The 23,415-nt window shown below is 35.8% G+C and overlaps 1 protein-coding gene across 2 annotated transcripts in view; it reads left to right on the forward strand.

Annotated features, from left to right (window-relative positions):
* Window positions 1-23,415, forward strand: part of PDCD6IP (programmed cell death 6 interacting protein) — a 47,390-nt gene that overhangs the window by 15,136 nt on the left and 8,839 nt on the right. Inside the window, exons 4-14 of one of the 2 annotated variants that reach the window (XM_080675709.1) lie at window positions 1,121-1,248; window positions 3,230-3,383; window positions 4,469-4,569; window positions 6,856-6,972; window positions 10,105-10,327; window positions 11,311-11,434; window positions 13,407-13,584; window positions 16,940-17,051; window positions 18,484-18,653; window positions 22,087-22,335; window positions 22,683-22,817. In XM_080675709.1, coding sequence (XP_080531835.1) covers window positions 1,121-1,248; window positions 3,230-3,383; window positions 4,469-4,569; window positions 6,856-6,972; window positions 10,105-10,327; window positions 11,311-11,434; window positions 13,407-13,584; window positions 16,940-17,051; window positions 18,484-18,653; window positions 22,087-22,335; window positions 22,683-22,817 — 1,691 coding nt within the window. Of the gene's footprint in view, window positions 1-1,120; window positions 1,249-3,229; window positions 3,384-4,468; window positions 4,570-6,840; window positions 6,973-10,104; window positions 10,328-11,310; window positions 11,435-13,406; window positions 13,585-16,939; window positions 17,052-18,483; window positions 18,654-22,086; window positions 22,336-22,682; window positions 22,818-23,415 lie in introns of both variants that reach the window. The other variant, XM_080675708.1, reaches the window with a different exon arrangement.

Genomic DNA, 23,415 nt, shown 5'->3' on the forward strand with positions numbered 1-23,415 from the left:
GCACCAGGCCTCTAGTGTCAAAATAAAAGACTACAGATTGGGGTGATAATGTTTATGGGAAATACAATAGACTGGGATATACATATATCTTGTATATAAAAGTTTATTCGTATCTGTTGCTTGGAATATATTTCATTCATCCTGAAGTTCATTGACTTTTTGTTTTGTAGTGGGACCAGTTGCTTTGTATTTAGCCATGGCTTTCCTGTATTGCCCTGTTTGTGTATATGCATGTGTGTTTTGAAGTTGCTCCACCACCATACATTTTCTGTGCTTTTATCATATTCTGGAGGTTTTTCCAAACTCTCAATCTTTTTTTTAATTTTAATTTTAATATTTTATTTTTATTGATTTTAGAGAGGAAGGGAGAGGGAGAGAGAGAGATAGAAACATCAGTGGTGAGAGAGAATCATGGATTGGCTGTCTCCTGCACCCCCCACACTGGGGATCGAGCCCGCAACCCGGGCATGTGTCCTGACCGGGAATCGAGCTGTGACTTCCTGGTTCATAGGTTGTCCCTCAGCCACTGAACCATGCCAGCCGGGCTGTTTTTTTAAATTAAAAAACAATTTTTTTTTTTATGGTAGCTTTCTAAATGGATGTGAGGCGTGTAGATTCTTGATCAAAGTTGTATTTTAAATAATTTGTTAGTCTTCTGAGAGACGTATTGGCATAACGAAATGAGGCATGGAAGGTCAGCTAGGAGGTTCTGGCATTTGCTTAGGTTTGTAGTAATGAGGAATTGGTTTAAATGTGGTGGGAAGATACACTTTTTAGAGAAGTGATGGAAAAATAGAAATAATGTATTTGAATTTAAGTGAGAAATGATGTGAAAATGACTTTTCATTTTGAACCTGACTACTAACAGTGTGGACTTACAGGGAAGGAAAGAATAATAATATTGATCTGTTGAATTTTAGATGATGGGAATATTGTTATGAAAATAAATGCCTAGCAGGGTAGCTATCAATATGGGAGCCTATGATGAGTGAGAAAACAGGTCTGGAAACTTGTTTTTGTGAGAGGCAATGGGATAGAGATTATATTTAATTTATCTTTGAAACATTAATTTTCTTTAGAAAAAATAATCTGATAAATTTTCCTTCTCAATTTTTTACAGCTCTTGCAAGCTTAGGATATGAAAAGAGCTGTGTGTTGTTCAATTGTGCAGCCTTAGCTAGCCAAATTGCAGCAGAACAGAACCTGGATAATGATGAAGGATTGAAAATCGCTGCTAAGCATTACCAGGTATGCAGAACAGTAGTTACTACATAATGATCAACACTAAGTTGGATTAAATTGAAAATAATTTGCATTTAGGTTTACAGATATTTCTTTACACACAGATATTTTCTTGAAAAGTAGTATATTTTTTAATGAGTTGATTTATATTTTTGAGGTTCTTAGATAAACTACATACTATAAACCAGCTCTCATTTTCCTCACCATTGTATACCCAGCACCTAGCACAGTGCCTGGCACATAATGGCTCAATAAATTGGGTTCAAATTATAAAATGTATGAAATAACCTCATTAAAAAATTTTGTACATTATTTTATTTTAATACTTTTTCTTATAATGAGACACTTGTAAAGTTTCACACAAGTCACAAAACTTAAGACCTCTTAGTAAGAAAAGTTTAACTTTGACGCTTGCGGAGAGGTCATATTTAAATGTGGTTTATTCAGCTTTAATTTTTTTGTTTCAATTTAAAGAACAATAAGTGATTATTGTTAAGTGGTAATATCTATAATTTTGTTTTCATGTTTTATGTTACCTTATAATTTTCAGAGTTTTTTCATATACATTATTTGACTCTCAGATAAACCATGTGAGGCATGTTATATAATGTCATTCTTATTTTACAAACAGGAAGACTAAGGGCAGAAGTGTTAATAAAGTGCATTGGAGTTTCAGGTGTCCTGATTCCAACCAAATTTAATGGAATTCCAAATGGTCCTTCCAGTGTCTCCCAGAGGTGGAGTCTGATTTTTCCCATTGTTGAAGTTTAGGGGAGAGGTGAGGAATGCTGTTTTAAAAAAGTGAGAGGAAAACATACTTAAGCAAACAATGTACTCCATATTGTTGCTTACCATACAATCAGATGATGCATATGTACCTTTTCTTTTTGAGGCCATAAATGGCAAATGTTTTAAAATGCAGTAATGAAGTAAATTTTTATTTAGTTTTCTATTAGTTGTAATTGTTAACTGGCATGTGAGATTTTAGAGGGCATTCTGAATTATTGAGGACACATTCCATTCTGTGAGTCACTTCTGTGTTTCACAGCAGGACACCTAGTGATGGAAAGATAACTAATGGTATTACAAGACCTAGATTCTTTTCTAGGCTGTTTGCCACCAAGAGTTGCATGTCCTGTCTAACTTCTTTAACTGCTGTAGGCCTCCAGTTCCATATCTGTGAATGAGAGACTGGATTCTTTGCTGTTCTAGTCTGTGATTCTGTTAGTTTACTAAGCAGAGTGAGCTGATCACTCTCTGCAGATACTCTGCTTTTATGATACTTCATGACTGCAGAAAGCATCATTTTCACGTGAAACAGTTAACCTTTTGTTATCTCTGCATAGATTATCTGTGTAACCCACAACACCTTTTAATCCCAGGCGGACTTCTTTCTTTTCACTAGTATCATTTGTTTCATGAGAGCAAAGTGATTTCAGTGTTAATCTTAGAAAAATATTATTGAGAAGAGAAATCTGATGGTTAATGTTTCACCAAGGAGCTCTGAGAGTCAAATAGAAATCATTAGCATTGGATGGTAATGCTGTTCCTCAGAGGACTAGGTATCTGTACTATTTGAGGCTTCCTTAAGTATATATGTTTAATTGTTTAAGAAATGAATTTGTTTGAGACCAAACCAAGTGCATTCAGTACTAAAAACATTTTAGTATTTTATCCCTGCCTTTATTCTCATATTAGTTTTGAGGAAGTATATCTAAAAATAAACTTATTCAATTTGTCCTGTTAATATACTTTTTTTTGTTACAATTGACTTTTTATGTCTTTGTTAAATTTCTTGTTACTCTATAGTATTTTAGAAAAAATGCCCTTATTGTCTGTAGGTCAGAGAGCTATTTTGCACAATATAAAATTTAAATAATTATTCAACTGAGTTAACATTTGGAATAATTTTGTGTCTAACAGTAGAAAATTAAGTCTTGCTGAGTTCCTATAAGTTTTAAAGAAATTCTTTTTTACCCCCCTCTAGTTCGCTAGTGGTGCCTTTTTACATATTAAAGAGACGGTTTTATCTGCCTTAAATCGGGAACCTACTGTGGACATATCTCCAGATACTGTTGGGACCCTCAGTCTTATTATGCTGGCACAGGCCCAAGAAGTCTTTTTTTTAAAGGCCACAAGAGGTAATTCCAATTTGTCATTTTGTTGCATGTGAAAGTAAGTGATAGGTTTTTAAAATTAGAAGATGATTAAAATATGACATGTTCAGTGTAGAGCATGAACTTGAAACATGCGTTATTGAAAATTTTCAGCTTCCTTTTCTGAACTTAAGGTGGTACAATGCACATTTAAGAATGTAAGTTGTATTTACAATTTTTATAAAATGGATAGTTAGCTATTGTCTTAAAACATTGAACTCTGAAATAATGTTACATAGGTTTGTAATATGTCAAAAATGTATTCACTTAGCAAGTATTTATTGAGTACTTTCTGTGTTCTAGTCCCTACTCTAAGCTCTAGGTAAATAGAATTAGAAGACAAGATTCCTTATTTCAGGAAGCTTATATTTTAGTGTTGGGGAGATAATAAATAAGAAATTAAGTGGCTCAGGTAAAGAGAGATAATGTCTTTAAAGAGAATAAGGTGGATTGTGGGATAATGGCTGGTGGTCTGGTCTGGCTGTGGAGGAAGGATGGAGGGCCAGTCATGCTAATTTTAGATTCATTAGTGAAGAAGAGTACCTTTGAGGACATCTCATTTCATTGACATCAACTGACAAGATTGAGCCTAGCAGAATCCCTGGCTCTGTGAATGAGGGAATAAGATTAATTCTTACAAGGCGTGTAATTTAGTATAACAGATTGGAATATGGGCTGAATATGTAAGTACAGAGAAATTAAAAATAAGGGACAGTCATGTGGAATCCATATGACATAGAATTCCTATACAGTAAAATTCATCCTTTTAAAATACATACTTCATTGGTTTTTAGTATAGTCAGAGTTTTGTGACCATAACCAGTCTTATTTTAAGACATTATCATTATCCCCAAAAGAAACCTCATACCCACTGGCAGTCACACTCTATTCCCTCTCCCCTAGCTCCTGGCAACCACTAAAATATTTTCTGACTCTTTGTATTTGCCTGAGAAATAATTAAATTTCATGCAGATGAATTGATTTCATCAATAAGGATTTTTTAAGACATGTACAATCATGATATATCAGATTACTTTAATTATAATGGTCAATTTCATATTTTATTACAGATAAAATGAAAGATGCCATCATAGCTAAATTGGCGAATCAGGCTGCAGATTATTTTGGTGATGCTTTCAAGCAGTGTCAGTATAAAGACACTCTCCCTAAGGTCAGTTATCATTTTTATACACACTTGGCTGTTTGCATGTAGAAATATTTGGATACTGTGTACAAGAAGCAAGTTGAAAATTATGTTTTATAAAGATTTGAAAATTTAGGAGAGGCATTTAAAGAATATATTTGTAGAAATATTTTTTTATTTAAGATGCATGAAAATTTATTTTATATTGAGGGATGCCTTTGCCTTTGCTCTTCACTAAACTTGTTTTTCCAAGCTAAATCTCTTCCTGGAAATTTTTAAATATCTGTCTCCAATAATTTTATCAAATAAGGGCATTGTGTACTTTTGATTCATTGGTGATTTGATACAAAAAGCATGAATACTTGAGCATGTTGATTATTCACACTTTTAATTATTGTCCTGTTTTCTTAAAGATGAGTCTAAAGCGCAAAAACAGACATAAAGAAAAAGGAAAAGGAAACAAATTCAGCCAATACTTTTATTAGAATTAAGTTTTGTCAACAGGAATAGAAAATTGGGCTGCTGTTGAACAGCTAAGGAAAACAACCATCTTTAAACCACATATTTATTGCAGGAAGTATTATTTTAATGTAAATTTTTCTGAAGTGGCATGTCAGTGTGATCATTTGAAAGGACAAAACAGATTATTAGACTAACAAGTAAATTTAGAATGGTTAGAAAGGGAAACTGAGATTGAGTGAAACATGGTATGATTCAGTTACTCTTTCAGAAATGTTCAAGGAATTAGTTTTGTCTGATAGCTCATGGTATTTGTCACATGGTCTCGTAGTGGAGTTTATTGATTAATAATTCAGAATTTTTTTAAAGTTATGAAGTTGCAGACAGTTTTGTGGTGGAGTAAAAAAGAGCATGTAAATTCATCAATAGAACATGTTAGTTTAGTCAGAAAATGTCCAATGTGAAGATTCCTGGAAATTTAAAATACACCAAGATATTAGTTGAAAGTTGCCCAGGACTCTTGGATATTAATAATATTACTCTTAAAAAGAGACTTGGGATCCCTTCTCACCTTTATTTCATTGGAAAGACCTCATGTTCAGCTGTACAGTGTACCGTTACATCCTGTTGGGCCATTAGTTCAGTCTTGTCATGGAGAGAAGAATGTTACCTACAAAGACTTGGAAACTACTTAGCAGCATTCCTGGTATTCCTCGAAACTCTCCTGTTTAAGTACCAAGTTGCTCCAGCCTTACCTTGAGAACTGGCATGAGTGCAGTTTGAGATTTAGGTGTCCTTTATTTTTGCCTTTTTTACTAAAAGCTCATAAGATATCTCATATTTTAATTGTAAAACTGAAATTTCTACAAATAATGATCCAGGAAGCTAGGATATTATTCATTGGGAGACAGGAAAGGACTTAGGTAATAATTCAGTTTTTCAATGTCTTTCTTATTCATTCATTCATTCATTCATTCATTTATTTATTGTCTGCACAGTGCTTGTCTAGTATATTTATTGGATTTTATATGACATGTGCTGCCTAAAAACAATAAGGTTGCAGGCTAGGATTTGACATTTTAGAAGAGCCGGTACCCATATAACTGCTTCCCTGGTTCATCTTTTTGGATCTTTTACAATTAATTTTGAATACAATTTTTTAAGGCAGATTAGGGCAGAATAATACTGAATCATATTAGTTATTAACTTAGTTCATTTGTCTGTTTGCTGTGTGTTTTTGAGTATATGATACTGAAATGTTAGTTGTTATATGATACTAAATTTTTATTTGGCTAAAAATCATCTTTATTAAAAAGTCTTAGGATGTGAGTATAAGTGGGAACTTACTTTTACTGTCTTTTGTCTCTTAAACATGATGAAACAGTCAGCTATAGAGCAATTTCATTAGTGTATGTGAGTAATCGTTTTAGTTGACTCTAAAGGCTGGAAAAGGGCTCATAAGAAAGCTTCTAAAGCCATGTGCTTGCTATTCCTTTGTCCATTCTACTTCTCTTTCTCGTGCATGCTTTCCTTTCTTCTTTGTAAACAAAATGTTGACTTCATGGCTCTATGAAAGAGAATTGTAAAAATTTTAATTGGCTTCACTTAAAAGTAAAAAACAGCAACAACCCACCCCTTCATTCATTCTAATTGAAAGAAAAAAATTGAAATGATTGAATTCAACCCATGCAAAATCATGTGGTCTTCTCTGTTTACACCTGACTAACCTATCTCTAAACCATTAATGGGGCAATTCTAATTTCTGTCTCCTTTTCCTTTTTCTTCCTGCATCCCATGTTGTCTGTGGTGGTTTGTGTGGTTGGACTCTTCCCTGGTCAGTATTTTTATTTCCAGGAGGTGTTTCCTGTCTTGGCTGCCAAGCACTGTATCATGCAGGCCAATGCTGAGTACCATCAGTCAATCCTGGCAAAACAGCAGAAGAAATTTGGCGAAGAGATTGCAAGGTTACAGGTGAGTCTCTTAGAAATAAATATTAAATAACTTGGATCTCCATTTTTCTTTTTTTATAAGGACAGTTTTTTTTAATTCTTCCATTTTAATCTCTATGGGTTTTTAAAAAAATACATTTTATTGATTTTTTACAGTGAGGAAGAGAGAGGGATAGAGAGTTAGAAACATTGATGAGAGAGAAACATCAATCAGCTCCCTCCTGCACACCCCCCTACTGGGATGTGCCCGCAACCAAGGTACATGCCCTTGACCGGAATTGAACATGGCACCCTTCAGTCTTCAGGCCGATGCTCTATCCACTGAGACAAACCAGTTAGGACCATTTTTCTTTCTTAATGAGATTCCCAAGTTTGCTCATGAAAACCATTCCTACTCATTGCCCCATCAGTGGAGACAAGTGCTTTTATAGGCTTTACCTGCTGCATGCTTTTTGAAATCTCATATTTTATTTAAATTCATGCAAAAACAAAACAACAACAAATAAACCCCAAAAAATTGAATGCAAATTTTTTTTTAATTTAACCATATTTATTTTAATATAAAATATTCTAAATTACCAGACTCCAGAAAGGATTGCACAGTGCCTAGCCTTGGTTTAAATTGGAGCATATAAGTTTAGCTTGAGAAGGACAGTGGTAATATAAGTACATCTGTAAAAAGCAGAGTACTTTCTATGCAGTTGTATCTATATGGTAGGCATTGGGGTTGTCAGAAACTTGCTGTGACATCTGGGGCAACTTTTCAGCAGGAATAAGGGCTGTTTATTAGTTGTTTATATTTTTGAGTATTGGTAAGCAGAGGGTAGGAAGATAACTGTTAAAGAAATTTTAATATGGCCTAGATATTAGAAGGTACTATGCGAGTATCATTTAGGAAGTTTACACAAATTAGTCTTTTCATGAAAAAAGAAACCCAGACTTATAAAAAATAAAATGTATGCTGGTATTATAACCCACAGTGACATAATCAGAGAAAAGCATACGTTTTTACAAAACTGAGATTAACAAACGTATCTCATGTGTCTATGAATTCACTTTGATCATAATAACTTAGATTCTTATATGAAAGGGGTTTCTGTGGGAAAGATTTTTTTTAAGGCTAGCATATTTAAAGTATTAAAAATGTAGTTTCTTTATTTTCTGGGAATTCTGGGGCTATTAGATTCAAGCAGGCCGTTATTTAGTCTCTAAACCAGTCAGAGAAGAGCTCCTTTTGAAATTTTAATGCAGTTTTAAAAATGCACTCTGGAGGAAGGAAACTACTTCAGACTCACAGTGAAAAGTGAGGATTTTTTTCAATTATAGACACTTGAGGGTTTGTAGCTTTAGTTTTATAGCTTTATTATTCATAGGTCAAAAGTTAACATAGATCATAAACACCTAGAGATTGCCTGCTTGATTCCCATCAGGGCACATGACCGGGTTTTGGCCTGGATCCCCAGTGCAGGAGGCAGCCAATTGATGTTTCTCTTTTTCTCTCTCTAAAGTCAATAATAATAATAAAAAATCTTTAAAAGTAAAGGAACTGTGTATTTTTTTAAAAATATATTTTATTGATTTTTTACAGAGAGGAAGGAAGAGGGATAGAGAGTTAGAAACATCGATGAGAGAGAAACATTGATCAGCTGCCTCCTGCACACCCCCTACTGGGGATGTGCCCGCAACCAAGGTACATGCCCCTGACCGGAATCAAACCTGGGACCCTTGAGTCCGCTGCTCTATCCACTGAGCCAAACCGGTTAGGGCAGAACTGTGTATTTATTTCTGTTTCACGAGTAAATATTTTAAAAAATCGAGAACGAATATTGAATTTTATCAAATGCTTTTTAATATCGGAGATAATTTGATTTTTTAAAAACAAATCTATTAAGGTTGAAGAATTAGATAAGTAGATCTTCTAATATTAACAATTTTTATATTTCTGTAATTTTGGTGTTTTAGATTTGCTTTGTCTCCTGATGTGATCACTTTATATAGATATTCTCTAAATGCCTGCGAATATTATGTATTCTCTAATAGTGGAGTTCAGGGTTTTCCATGACTGGTGAATAAAATTGTAATCTTAAAAATTTTATTTACTTGGTCCATTCCATCACAGAGACAGAGGTGTTAAAATCTTCCATTCTGATTATTGGTAGATGTATCAATTTCTCAGTTTATATAGGTAGAAACTATTAAATGCAAAATTTAAGAAGTTTTATATCTTTCTGGCAAATTGGCAAATGTTAAACATTATGTACTGAATTAATATTGAATAATGCTTTTGGCTTTATTGCCTATATTATCTGATGTTACTATTTCTAATACCATCTAAGTAAGAAAATGTGGACTCTTGGTTTATATGAGGCATCTGCTCATCTTATGAATTCTAATGGCAAACCATTTTTTAAAAAATAATTTTTATTGATTTTTAGAGAGAGAGGAAGGGAGAGGGAGGGGCAAAGAGAGAAAGAGAAACATTGATGTGAGAGCACAACATAGATCGGCTGCCTCCTGCACACCCCGTACAGGGGATGGAGCTCAAAACCTGGACATGTGCCCTGACCAGGAATCGAACCAGCAATCTCTCGGTGCATTGGACGATACCCAACCGAGTCACACTGGCCAGGGCACAAACCTTTTTTTAAAACAAATTTTATATTGATGCTGAGACATCTTGTTTCTTTGTTGAAAAAGATATGTTGCTGGATAATATTTTTCTGATTTACTCTTTCATTGTGGGTGTAGTCCTTTGAAGTTCCTGCCTTCATGTGAGGTAGTGAAGGGGATGTTGCTCAGTTCTCTGTCTTTTTGTAGTTTCAAGATCCTGTCTCAGGTTTCCTGAGGGTTTTTAAATCATTTTAATTGATAGTCCTTTGGGTTATTGAAACACCAGACATCCAGTCTTCCTCAATGCCAGTTTATACTTATTGGCCCTTGGGTTTCCTTTATTTTCTTGGTAATTCACACATCTGCTATGTATTCTTAAATTTTAGGGTAATTTGTGAAGAGAGAATTTCTAGGTTAATATGTTGTCTACATTGCTAAAAATTCAAAATCTCAAATTAGGTTTTTTTCCTTTATTTAAAAAAGAAACCAATGCTTGGTTGAGAAAAAGAAACATCATTATTATTTTTTAACATTTTCTTTTTAGCATGCAGCAGAATTGATTAAAACAGTGGCATCTCGCTATGATGAATATGTCAACGTGAAGGATTTTTCAGACAAAATCAACCGTGCCCTTACTGCAGCAAAGAAGGATAATGACTTCATATATCATGATCGAGTTCCAGACCTCAAAGATCTAGACCCTATTGGCAAAGCCACACTTGTGAAATCTACCCCAGTCAATGTACCCATTAGCCAGAAATTCACTGGTATGTCAAGTATTCAGTTGTAGTTTAATCTTACTCATCTTTTCTCCAGTTTAATCTGTTTTTTTTTTAGTAGCCTAAAATCACAGTTGCTATTGTATGCTCTGAATATACTTTGCATTCATATTGTTCAAAATGAATATGAGAATAAAAATTGTTCTATCTACAGTGCAATTTTTAAATGGAAAAGATGTCAGTAAAGGATATGTAAAGTATACAAGAGTCAGAAAACTTGAAACTGCATTTGAGTAATGATAAAAACTTTAAGCAGTTGTCATTTTAACATTGGTTATATTATTGAAGATTCTGCCACTAAAAATAAATATTCATAAATAAAACTTCAAACCTATCAAATTCTGGAGTCATGATTGTATCAGATAAATACGTTACAATATGCTTGGGTATTGTAGGTATATGCAATGTTTGGTAGCTGAGATCCTAAAGATAATTAATATTCTAAGTTATTGGGAAAGGGTGATTATTTTACTTTTATTTTAACAAACACAAAGTGTTTACCATGTACCAAGGGACTCTTTTAAGCACTTTACAAATATTAGCTCATTTATTTTTCACAACAACGCTATGAGCTAGTTACTATTATTATCCCCACGTGACTGATGAGGATACTGATGCACAGTGATTAAGTAATTTACTTGTCCAAGGTTGCATAGTTAGAAAGAGGTAGAGCTGGAAATTGAACCATGGCACAGTAGCCCAAAACAAGTGAAGTGTTTTCTATGATTAGCTTTTCTTCATCAAAGATTCCTTAAAGTCAGTGACAGACAAACCTAAAAGGTAAGAAATTTAAGTTCAGAGAAAAAGCTGTCATTGTCATTGTCCATCATTGTACTTTCAGTAGTGATTTAGTTTTACCTTTAAGTATTTGTAGACTTTTTATATCAACATTGTAAAGGAAATACAAACAGTCACTATATAATTTGAGTTTTGTCTCGAAACTTTGTTGACATTTCCATTTTTAATTGTAGATCTGTTTGAGAAGATGGTTCCTGTGTCAGTGCAACAGGCTTTGGCTGCCTATAACCAGAGGAAAGCTGATTTAGTTAACAGATCAATTGCTCAAATGAGAGAAGCAACCAATTTGGCAAATGGGTAGGTAGAGCTTATCTTTCATAAATTTATATCTAAAGTTCTAATGTTTTCTGTTTGATTGTTCTTTAACTAAATAGTTTATGAACATTTTACTTTCTGACCTTGGAACTGAATGTGAAAGATAAGTGAAATAGCAAATAAGCACATAACACGCACAAACACACATTTCTTGGGGACACTATATTTATTAAGCCCTACCAAATATAGTTGGAAGTAATTTAATTACTGAAACAAAGTGAAAATGTTTGACCACTAATTTGTATTTATTTGAGGGAAATGAGAAGTAAAAATGAATTTTTTAAGTTAAGATACATGGTATATTGAATATTCTGAACCTGTTTTGTTTCTGGTAGATTCATTGGTTTTAAAAAAAATCTTAAGTATAATTTTAATTCAGTGAAGTACATCCATTTTAAATGTATAGTTCATTTTTATTGATTAATGTGAATACCCTTGTAACCACCACCATCTCCACGATCAAGAGAGAGAACATTTCCTTCACCCTAAAATACACCCTCATGCCTCTTTCTTTCCCTTCGTTTCTCTTCCCCTGACCCCTAGCCACTGTCTGTAGTGCTCCCTGTCACTATAATTTTTCTTTTTATACAATTTAATGTAAATGTAATCATTATAACATGTGGAGTATGCATATTATAGTACATAGTGTAGTCCAGTATTGTTACATATGTAATACCTACAGTATAGATAAGCACCTATAGTATATACTCAAAATGTGTGTTGGGTATCTTGCACTTAGCATAATGTTTTTGAGATTCATATATGTTGTGGGTATCACTTTGATTCTTTTTATTTCTGAACAGTATTTCATTTTATGGTCAAATGTCAGTCTATTCTTTCACCTGTTGATGGACATTTCAGATTGTTGATGCGGTAAACATCAACAGATCTTTGTGTTGACATCTTTTATTTCTCTTGGGTAAATAACTAGGATTAAAATAGATTAATTGTATGTTAGTGTATGTTTAACTTCATATGAAACGGATCGATTGTTTTCCAAAGTGGTTGTTCCAGTTTATATTCCCACCTGCACTGTTTGAGAAATGTTGTTGCTCTGTATCCTCATCAGCACTTGGTATTGTCAGTCTTTTTTTTTTTTTTTGAATATTTTTAATTTTAGACATTTTAGTTTGTGTACCAGTGTCTCGTGACTTTGCATTCTCCTGATTAATAAAGACGTTGAGCAACTTTTTATGTGTTTACTAGCCATTCATAATAACTTTTGTGACGTGTCCGTTGACATCTTTTGCTAATTTTTAAGACTTTTTTCTTCTTATTAATCTATGATGAACTCTACATATTTTACAAGCAAGTCCTTTGTCAGATGTATGTAATTGAGAATATTTTCTCCTAGTTCAGTTTGCTTTTTCATGTTTTTAATTTTAATGAATGTATGGATTTTGACCTCATTTTTCTTTTTCTAGCAAGAAAGAAACATAAGTTTAACATTCCCTTTATTATATAAATGAAATAACAGAGTAATTATTACTGTGTTACACACTGAGAACAGATGAAAATTCTATAATTAATACTTAGATCAACTCTGTTCTCTTTACATTTTTCCTAGGTGATATGAAATTATAACTGTTATGTATTCTGATTTGTCAGTGACAGCATAACAATCAGGAGTATAATAAAAAGATTATAGTTTTTAAGATAGACTTTTTGACTTATAATTACTTAGACTGAAAGAAGCTAAGTTAGAACCAAAGGTATTCAGTATATTTTAATGTATATATCTTACTTTTTGGCTTTTAATTGCTAACTGAATTTAAGTAATTCTTTATTTTTTAATTTTCTCAATCACTTATTTTTTTTCTTTTCCTTTATTTTTCTGTTGATAAGGCTTACCTACTTTTGGGATGGTAACTCCATTGCTTTTGACTTGGATATAGGAGATTAATGTTTTAAGGTGGTTTAGACCTCTATGTAACATAGTATTTCATTTTTTCAGGGTGTTAGCATCTCTTAATCTTCCAGCAGCAATTGAAGATGTATCTGGAGATACCGTACCTCAGTCTATATTGACTAAGTCCATGTCTGTGATTGAACAGGGTGGCATCCAGACTGTAGATCAGTTGATCAAAGAGCTACCTGAACTACTACAAAGAAATAGAGAAATCCTAGATGAGGTATGTTTTGAGATTTGCCTTTCAGATAAAATAGTTTGACTCCTTGGTGTCCAGCAAGGATTAGTACTGGAGGCTTTTTCCTGTTTGGTTTCACAGGGAGGTGCTCATCATCGTGGTGAATTTAATGTGGGCCAGAGCTTGACCTTCAGCCTCAAAAAGAATTTCAGTTGAGTGAGAATAGGTTCATTCATGTCTGTAAGGGTATGTAAATGGACATTAAGGAAACATACGTCCATTGTTTAATATTAGTATACTATGAGAAGTTACTATCACACAGATTGTTCAAAGTCTTCATAATTAATGATTTTTTAATATTAAAGACTAGAGACCCGGTGCACGAAATTCGTGCACAGGTAGGGTCCCTAGGCCTGGCCAGTGATCAGGGCCGATCGGGGGCTGCCGGCTGCCGGCCAGGGCCTTTGTTCTGCGCCATCCTCTGGTGGTCAGCGCATGTCATAGTGAACAATAGAACTCCTGGTCTCCCGGTTGAACTCCCGCGGGGACACTTTGCATATTAGCCTTTTATATAGACTAGAGGCCCGGTGCACAAAATTTGTGCATGGGGGTGTGTGTCCCTCAGCCCAGCCTGCACCCTCTCCAATCTGGGACCCCTCAAGGGATGTCCGACTGCCCGTTTAGGCCCGATCCTACCAGTCACAATCCAGGACTGCTGGCTCCCAACTGCTCGCCTGCCTGCCTTCCTGATTGCCCCTAACCGCTTCTGCCTGCCAGCCTGATCACCCCCGAACCACTCCCCTGCCAGCCTGATTGATGCCTAACTGCTCCCTGACAGCCTGTTTGCCCCTAACTCCCCTCCCCTGCAGGCCTGGTCACCCCTAACTGCCCTCCCCTGCAGGCCTGGTCACCCCTAACTGCACTCCCCTGCAGGCCTGGTCCTTCCCAACTGCCCTTCCCTGCAGGCCCGGTCGCCCCCAACTTCCCTCCTCTGCTGGCCTGGTCACCCCTAACTGCCCTTCCCTGCAGGCTTCATCGCCCCCAACTGCCCTCCCTTGCAGGCTTGGTCCCTCCCAACTGCCCTCCCCTGCTGGCCATCTCGTGTCCACATTGGGGCATTCATCTTTGACCACATGGGGGCAGCCATCTTGTGTGTTGGAGTGTTGGTCAATTTGCATATTACTCTTTTGTTAGATAGGATAGAGGCCTGATGCACGGGTGGTGGCTGGCTGGTTTGCCCTGAAGCGTGTCCCGGATCAGGGTGGGGGTTCCCTTGGGGCGTGGGGCGGCCTGGGTGAGGGGCCTGTGGTGGTTTGCAGGCTGGCCACACCCCCCGGTGACCCAAGCGGAGGACCTGGTATCTGGGATTTATTTATCTTCTATAATTGAAACTTTTTAGCCTTGAGTGGAGTCAAGCCTCCTGCTCTCTCCGTGGCCACAGCCATTTTTGTTGGGATTTATTTATCTTCTATAATTGAAACTTTGTAGCCTTAAGCGGAGACCAAGTCAAGCCAGGGCTGCGGAAACTTGGCTTCCTCCATCGCCAAGGGCAACTCAAGCCTCCTGCTCTCTCCAGCTCCGTGGCTGCTGCCATTTTTGTTGGGATTTATTTATCTTCTATAATTGAAACTTTGTAGCCTTGAGTGGAGGCCTGGGCCCGCCATTGCCGGGGAAACCCAAGCCTCCTGCTCTCTCCATGGCTGCAGCCATCTTGGTTGGGTTAATTTGCATACTCGCTCCTGATTGGCTGGTGGGAGTGGCTTGTGGGTGTAGCGGAGGTATGGTCAATTTGCATATCACTCTTTTATTAGATAGGATTGGGTTTCTTAGTGAACATGGAGTCAAACAAAGGAAGTTAGGCCATCAAATGTTTTATAAGTCCACTGTATCCATTTTCCAGTAGAGAGGGCATTTTATCAATAGGAATGGAACACAAGTTTTTTGGCTAAAGCCAACAGTTTGCCAATGTTATTCTCCCTTTATTGTGCCTTTAACTCTTTAATTGATAAATTTCTTTCTTCAGCTATAATTATATTCAAGCTGGTTATATTGGCTTTTCCTAGTTTAGGAGTCACATCTTTCTTACATGACTTTTGTTATCAATGCTTTCATCCCTGATGTTCTGATTTTTCAGTTAACTTTCAGAGGATATTGTATTTTCATCATTTCCAAGTACTTTTGGGCAGGGCCAAAGTACTTAAGTACTTACGATGGTGTGAACCTTGGGCATGAGAATATTGACTTCGTAGGCTTATTTGAAAGCGGAGCTAAACTAAAACAGTGAAATGCCTAGGCTATGGGACACACAATATATATGTGCTTAATAAATTATAGCTATTTCTACTATTATATTATTATGGTGATAATAATATAAGTGATATAAATAATATTGAACAAGAAAAGGAAGAGGGAGAGAGAGAGAGAAATATCAGTGATGAGAGAGACTCATTGACCAGCTGCCTCTTGCATGCCCCACACTGGGGATCAAGCTCACACACTGGGCATATGCTCTGACTGGGCATCAGACCCTGACCTCCTGGTTCATAGGTTGATGCTCAACCATTGAGCCATGCCGGGTCTTCACTGATGTTTCTTGTGTCTACTCGTGTTCTGTTAAATTCACACTCTAAGCCAGTAGTGAACTATGTTGTTGGCAAACTAAGGATAGTGGCTAATTTAGGCTTGTATGTTTTGTATGGTTTACTAATGAAGGATGATTTTTTACCATTTTAAGAGGGTTGCAGAAAAAGAAAAAGAAGAATATGGGACAGAGACTGTGGCCCCCAAAGCCTAAAGTATTTACTGTAGTGTTTGACAGAAGAGTTTGCAGACCTCTGCTCTAAGCTGTCAGGGATTAGCAGATGCCATTGGCTCTAACACTTGTTTCCACTGGTAAATTAGTATCTTGTATTTCTGGCACTTTACTATCTTGTCTTTTCAGCTATGCATTAAAAAGGCATTTTTTACATGTTAGTATTCAGTGTGTGGTATTGGGATAGAAGTCTAAATCTTATTTCATACAGGTAATCAGTTTTCTCTTTGTTTTGTTTATGGCTTCTAAGGTCCAAAAGCTTTCTGTTTATTTTTATCTTAAAAACAGTCTTTGTTTAAAGTAGTCTTGGTATATGGATGTACAAAAATTCTTACTTATTCTTCCTTTTTAATTTTACCGAGTAAAGTAATGGCTCACCTAGCCCTTTTATAAGATTTTTTTTGTTAAATACATTGTAACATGAATTTCTGCAACAAAGATTGTTGTGCCAATTTATATTGTACCCAGTAATGTAAGAGTAGTCCCATTTCACTAATTTTCATGTACTTGGAGTATGATCATTTAAAAAATATTTTAATTTTTTACACCAGAAATGACATCCATTGTTGCTTTGCTTTCTTTTAAAAGTCATTAAGATTGTTGGATGAAGAAGAAGCAACTGACAATGATTTAAGAGCAAAATTCAAGGAACGCTGGCAAAGGACAGCATCCAACGAACTCTATAAGCCTTTAAGAGCAGGTAAAAATGTGCATAAATGATCTTCAAATTAATAAAATCTCGATTTGGATCCACATTTTTGCTTGATTAATTAGGTTCAATTGTAAGCCTGTTTTTACTGCAACTGTTGCTATTATAGCCCAGGTGTTTTTCTTCAGTGATAAAAAATATAGCAAAGATAATCCATATTCATTATAAGAAGTTCAGATTCTTGATAAGGGTATAAAGTGAAAATTAAAATGTTCCTATAACCTTTCCTATTCCAGCCATGTGTATATTTTATTAACATAAATGAGATCATATTATATGTATTGTTTTATAATTTCACTAGAGGCCTGGTGAATGAAAATTCATGCACTGGAGGGGGGTTCCCTCAGCCTGGCCTGCCCCCTGTCACAGTCTGGGAGCCCTCAGGTGTGGAAGGCAACCCGGTGATCAGGGGAAGGCAACGCCCCCATCACACCTCTGCTGCTGCCACTGCTGGCAGCACAACCCTCAGCTGGCCCTGGTTACCTGAGCCTTGGGCGGCCCTGGGTGGCTGGGCAGCTGCCATCTGAGGCTTGCCTGTGCTTCAGGCCGGCCCTGGGCAGCTGGGGGGCTGAGGGGACTGGGGCACTCTGGAGACAGGCGCGTGGAGCAGTTGGACCTGCCTGGGAACAGGCCCGGCCGTGCCGTGTGCCTGCGGCCCTGGTGGGGGTTAGGGGATTGGGCATCGCCATCTTTGAGGGCGTGGCAGCAATTAGCATATTCCCTCCTTATTGGCTGTGGGTGCCGCCATCTTTGTGAGGGTGTGACAGTCAATTAGCATATTTCCTCTTTATTAGATAGGATTTTACTTGAATCCTGGATGGTAAAAGGTGATTTTTTAACAGTTAATTTGAAGCCAAGTTATTATTTTGAAAACTTTAATTGTTTTGAAAACTTCTTGTTAAGATAAATGATGTCTTCATGGTAGCTAGAGAATTGTTTTATTTATCTTTGTAAAAGGAATTACTGCTATTGAGATTTCTCTAAAAATATATCTGCTATTATGTAAGTCAAGTTGAAGCAGTGATCCTTTGAAAGAGAATACTTTTTAAATACGTTGTAACAATTTTGGGGATGAATGATGTTTTTCTGTATTCATGAGTTGTGGGAAAAGATTAGTCAAATAGCTTTTTATTTGGTGGACATTGATCACAAATGTATTTAAGGTATAACTGTGCTTTTGCTTTATAGTTGGTTTTTCAAAAATAAAAATGCAAACACTTGACAGGAACTGACTTTCCATTATTGAGTGAATTGGTGCCTATAAAAGGGAGAAAAGGTAATAATCCTCTTAAGAGAGGAGCTCCAAAATGCTGAAATTTAACTCAAAGAATTGGGGCCTGTAGAAGGAGAACAGAACTAAAAATACAACCAACCCATAAACATTACTATTGAAATCAGTATGATTACATTTTTTTTCCCACAGAGGGAGCCAACTTCAGAGCAGTTTTGGATAAAGCTTTGCAAGCAGATGGGAAAGTGAAAGAACGGTATCAATCGTACCGTGACTCCATTGCACTTTTGTGTAAGCCAGAGCCTGAGCTGAATGCTGCCATCCCTTCTGCTAACCCAGCAAAGACCATGCAGGGCAGCGAGGTAAGAAGATGCATTTTGATGTGGCTGGTCATCTGTTTATGAATACGATGTTCAAGCGATTATAAACAACAAATTGCTGATTTCTTTCTTATTGGCATCTTTCTAAAAATGCAGATGTTAATTGTGGCTGTTATATTTAAAGTAGCATGATATGTACATTGAGTAATAGGTAATTATAGTAATAACATTATAATCCTGTAATAATAATTTTCATTTATTGATGCTTCCTGAGAGCTGGGTACTCTATTCTAGATACTCCATATGTTCACAGTATTTAATTAAGGTTTTATAAAAGGGAGAAAATTTCCCGAAGTGGAAGGACTGGGTTTGGCTAGACACTCTCTGACCACACATTCCTTGCTGCATACATTACTCTCTACTGTCTTCCACCATTCCACCATATTCCACTGGGCCTACCTCTGAAAGGAAAATTGACAAGGTGTGCATATTAATAAATGGGTAACATCATTATGGCCTTTCTATTGGTGATAGGAAGGAGAAAATTAATAATGGGGCATTGGACTCAGAAAGTCCCAAAAGAGGAGAAAGTGCAAGTATGATGTCTGATGAGGTAATGTAGGATAAGATAGAGGCCCCGAAGTACACAGGAAAATAAGCCAAAGCGCAACAAGTACTGCTGAAAACTTGAAAAAGATGAATTTCCTGAGACCGTAGATCTCAAAAGTTATCAGTGTTGTTCCTTATTTGTCTTTCCACAGAAGCATTTCATGTTTTTACTCAACCAAGACCTATTAGGTATCTAATCTATGTAAGGCACTATGCTAGGTGCTTTGAAAAATTAACAAATGAATCAAAAAGAGCCTTTACCCTCCATTTACAGTCCAGTGTCAAAGATTAGGTATACACAAGGATAACTGCAATATGGGATAGTAACTTACGTGTTGTAGTCACAGAAATATGCTGTGGGGATTTAGATGACACAGTACTTAAATTCCAGCATGTTGGAGCTTCTCTCTCTCTCTCTGTTGTTGTTGTTAATCCTCACCTGAGGATTTTCCTCCATTGATTTTGAGAGAGAGTGGAAGGAAGGGGGGAGAGACAGAGAGAAAGAAAAATTGATGTGAGAGAGACACATCGATTGGTTGTCTCCTGCATGCACCCCACCTGGGGCTGGGGATCGAGCCTGCATCTGAGGTACGTGCCCTTGCTAGAATTGGACCTGCAGTCCACAGGCCAATATTCTAACCACTCAGCAAACTGGCTAGGGCTGGAGCTCCTCTCTTAAGAGACTTCTTAAGAAGTTGGCACATTATGAGAACAGAGTAAAAGGGCAGAAAAAGTGAACCCATATAGGATCCAAGGATTGAGTGAGTAGGTGTGGCCAGAGAAGCTACTAGAGGTTCAGTGGAAACCAGCCCCCAAAGTAAAGAGAAGACTGCATAGTTGAATGTACAGAACCTGGATCTCTAAAGGGGGTCAGGGGACCTAATGGAACAAAGAATACTAATTACAATAGTCCCCCTTATCCAAGGGGGATAATGAGGCCTCATATATATGTTATGTTTTCCCCTCTACATCTATACCAGTGATAAAGTTTAATTTATAAATTGGGTACAGTAGTATATTAACAACAATAATAAAGGAGAACAATTATAATAATATATTGTGATAAAAGTTATGTGAATGTGATCTCTTTTAAAATACCTTAATGTACAGTGCTCACCTTTTCACTTAAAGGGAGCACTTTATGGCTTCTTTTGGTATATCCAAATTGCCAGCATCATTCCTCTTGATTTTGAAGTCACTATTAAGTAAAATAAGTGTTATTTGAACAAAGGCACTAATACCACAACAGCCTGCTACTAAATGACAGCAGGCAGGTAGCATGTACAATGTGGATACGCAGGACAAAGGGATGATTGCCCTCTGAAGAGGAAGTTGTATCCATGTGAATCATGCCTGTCCTCTCACAATACTTCTAGCTAACTTGGGGGTATTATCACCACAATTTTGGCCCACTATTTGATGAGAGACCTTAGTTTCTATACTATATAAGGACATGTAGTCTGTTTCAAAATAATACTATTATAGTGTTCCTGACTCTCACCCTGAGGCTAATTTTTAAATCAGTTCTGTATATTCCTTTTTCTAGTTTTTGTTGGACATAACTTACAGAGAGAGTAAAATGACATCTCTTATTTTCCTATTAGCTAAATAGACTTTATAGGGTAAACGCTTCAGTCAGAGTCATGGTTCAGGTTCCATTATCGGTTTAAATGCACCAACAGATAATAGTTGCAACCTTTAAAATGTATATTCTATTACACCCTCCCAAAACAAACTGTGTCACATAATTACAAAAATAGTTATACTTCAACAGAATAAAGGATGCTTTAATTCTTAATCTTTTCCTCTATCCCTGTCTGAATGTGCATGCCTAAGCTTCTTTAGTCAATAATGTGCCCAAAGTATAGAGTTAAACCATAAAACCTAACTACCAGTTAATAGTAATTTCTTACACAATTAAACACTTACCCTTTCTTAGAAATTATCTTGTGCACTTTATGTAGATTAGTTCAGGCTTCACAACAGTCCTGAGATAGATACTATTATTATTCTCGTTTTGCAGGTGAGAAAATTGAGTTTTCCAGGTAGTAAACTGACCTTGGTTAAGTTTATTACGTCCACTAAGGGAGTATAGTCAGAGTTGAAATATTTTTTTTTGGAATTATGTTTTACTTAGATGGACAGTTCATTTGTTTCTGTATTCAAGTTTTGATTTAATTTTAATTTTGAATGTGAAAAATGTTTATGATTCAAAAGAGAAATCTCATTCCTTTTCTTTCCACTTTGTTCCCATCCACTTTCTATAAGTTATCATATTCACTAGTTTCTGGTTTGTCCTTAGTGCTTTTCTTTTTTGCAGAAAATACAAATGCATACATATGTACATAATATACCATGTGTATGTATATCTTTATATTCAGATTTCTTTTCTCTCTTTCTCAAAATTCAGCATCACACACACACACACGCACGCACGCACTTCTGCACCTTTTTTCTCCATTTAACAATATGTTGTGGGAGTCATTTGGAAGTAAGATTTTTATCCACATTGTCTAACATCTGATTCCACTAGATCTCTTAAACAGACTTTGTCATGTCCATCCAGGTATGACACATTCTCTTCTTCCTTTAGTGTGTCTATGATTTGATGCTTCTTGGACCTCAAGGAGTCATATTTCTTTCTACTGCCTACACCCTCATTTTCTTTCTCTTTTTTTTCATATATTTTTATTCATTTCAGAGAGGAAGGCAGAGGGAAAGAGAGATAGAAACATTAATGACGTGAGAGAATCATTGTTCGGCTAACTCGTGCACACCCCACATTGGTGGATTGAGTCCATAACCCAGGCTTCTGGTTTCTTTTGTAATTAAACTAAGGTTTTCTTTCTTTATTTTTTCTTTTAAGGTTGTAAATGTATTAAAATCCTTATTGACAAATCTTGATGAAGTAAAGAAGGAAAGAGAGGGTCTAGAGAATGACCTGAAATCAGTGAATTTTGATATGACAAGCAGATTTTTGACTGCTTTGGCTCAAGATGGTGTTATAAATGAAGAAGCTCTTTCTGTTACTGAGCTGGATCGAATCTATGGAGGTCTTACGACTAAAGTCCAAGAATCTCTAAAGAAACAGGAAGGACTTCTTAAGAATATTCAGGTGTACTTCATATACTTTAATAAGATTTATGTTTTAGAAAAAATTAAAGAAAGGATAAGCTTATTCTAAATCTATGTTCATTTAGGATTATCTTTTTTTGCAAGTGTACATGTTAATAGTAATCTATAATCATTATTTATGGTTTTATCATACACTGAATTTGTGATGTTTTTACTTAAGGAAAGATTTAAAGCACAGTGCTACCCCAAAATAAATATTTGTTAAATTTCTAGTAATTACTGCATGTAATATATGATTTTCATAGTTAGAAAAGTATCAATAAAAATGTTAGGAGCTGTGTTAGTTTGATAAATAAATGTAAATACATAAATTTTTCTTTTAACAAGGTTTCACACCAGGAATTTTCAAAAATGAAACAATCTAACAATGAAGCTAACTTAAGAGAAGAAGTTTTAAAGAATTTAGCTGCTGCATATGACAACTTTGTTGAACTTGTAGCTAATTTGAAGGAAGGCACAAAGGTATGGTGTACTAAAGAAATAATAGCTATCCAGTATAGAAGTGAATATGTAATTTGGGAAGTTAATTGTATGTGTTTTTTTTTTTTTCCAGTTGGATCTTTTTTTTTTTTTTTTTTTTTTTTGCGCCTTGAATTTGTTAGTTTTAATGACTTTTGCCTCTGAGAAGTTTGTTATAAGATCTTAATGAAAGTGGCAACATTTCATGGGAACTTTGATGAATTGTGTATTTCACGAGGCAGAAAGTGGTTTAAGATTTGATGTAAGAGGAATTAGCTCAGAGATATCAAAAGCCAACGACACCTTTTTTTTTGTGGGGGGTGGGGGAGGGGTGGAAAGTTGACCAATTTGAATGACTTATGAGGAAACAGCTGATCTGTGGTGGGAAGGTGTGTGGGAGGATATGGCTTTTATATTCTGTGCTTTATATTGGATGATGATAGACTTGTGATCTGTCTGAGTCTCAAGACTGCTTAATATGTTTTCAGTATTTTATTGCCTATTTAAAGAGTTTAGGGCAGTGGTCGACAAACTCATTAGTCAACAGAGCCAAATATCAACAGTACAACGATTGAAATTTCTTTTGAGAGCCAATTTTTTT

The sequence above is a fragment of the Plecotus auritus genome, assembly GCF_963455305.1.
Source record: "Plecotus auritus genome assembly, chromosome: 6".
Taxonomy (NCBI): Eukaryota; Metazoa; Chordata; class Mammalia; order Chiroptera; family Vespertilionidae; genus Plecotus; species Plecotus auritus.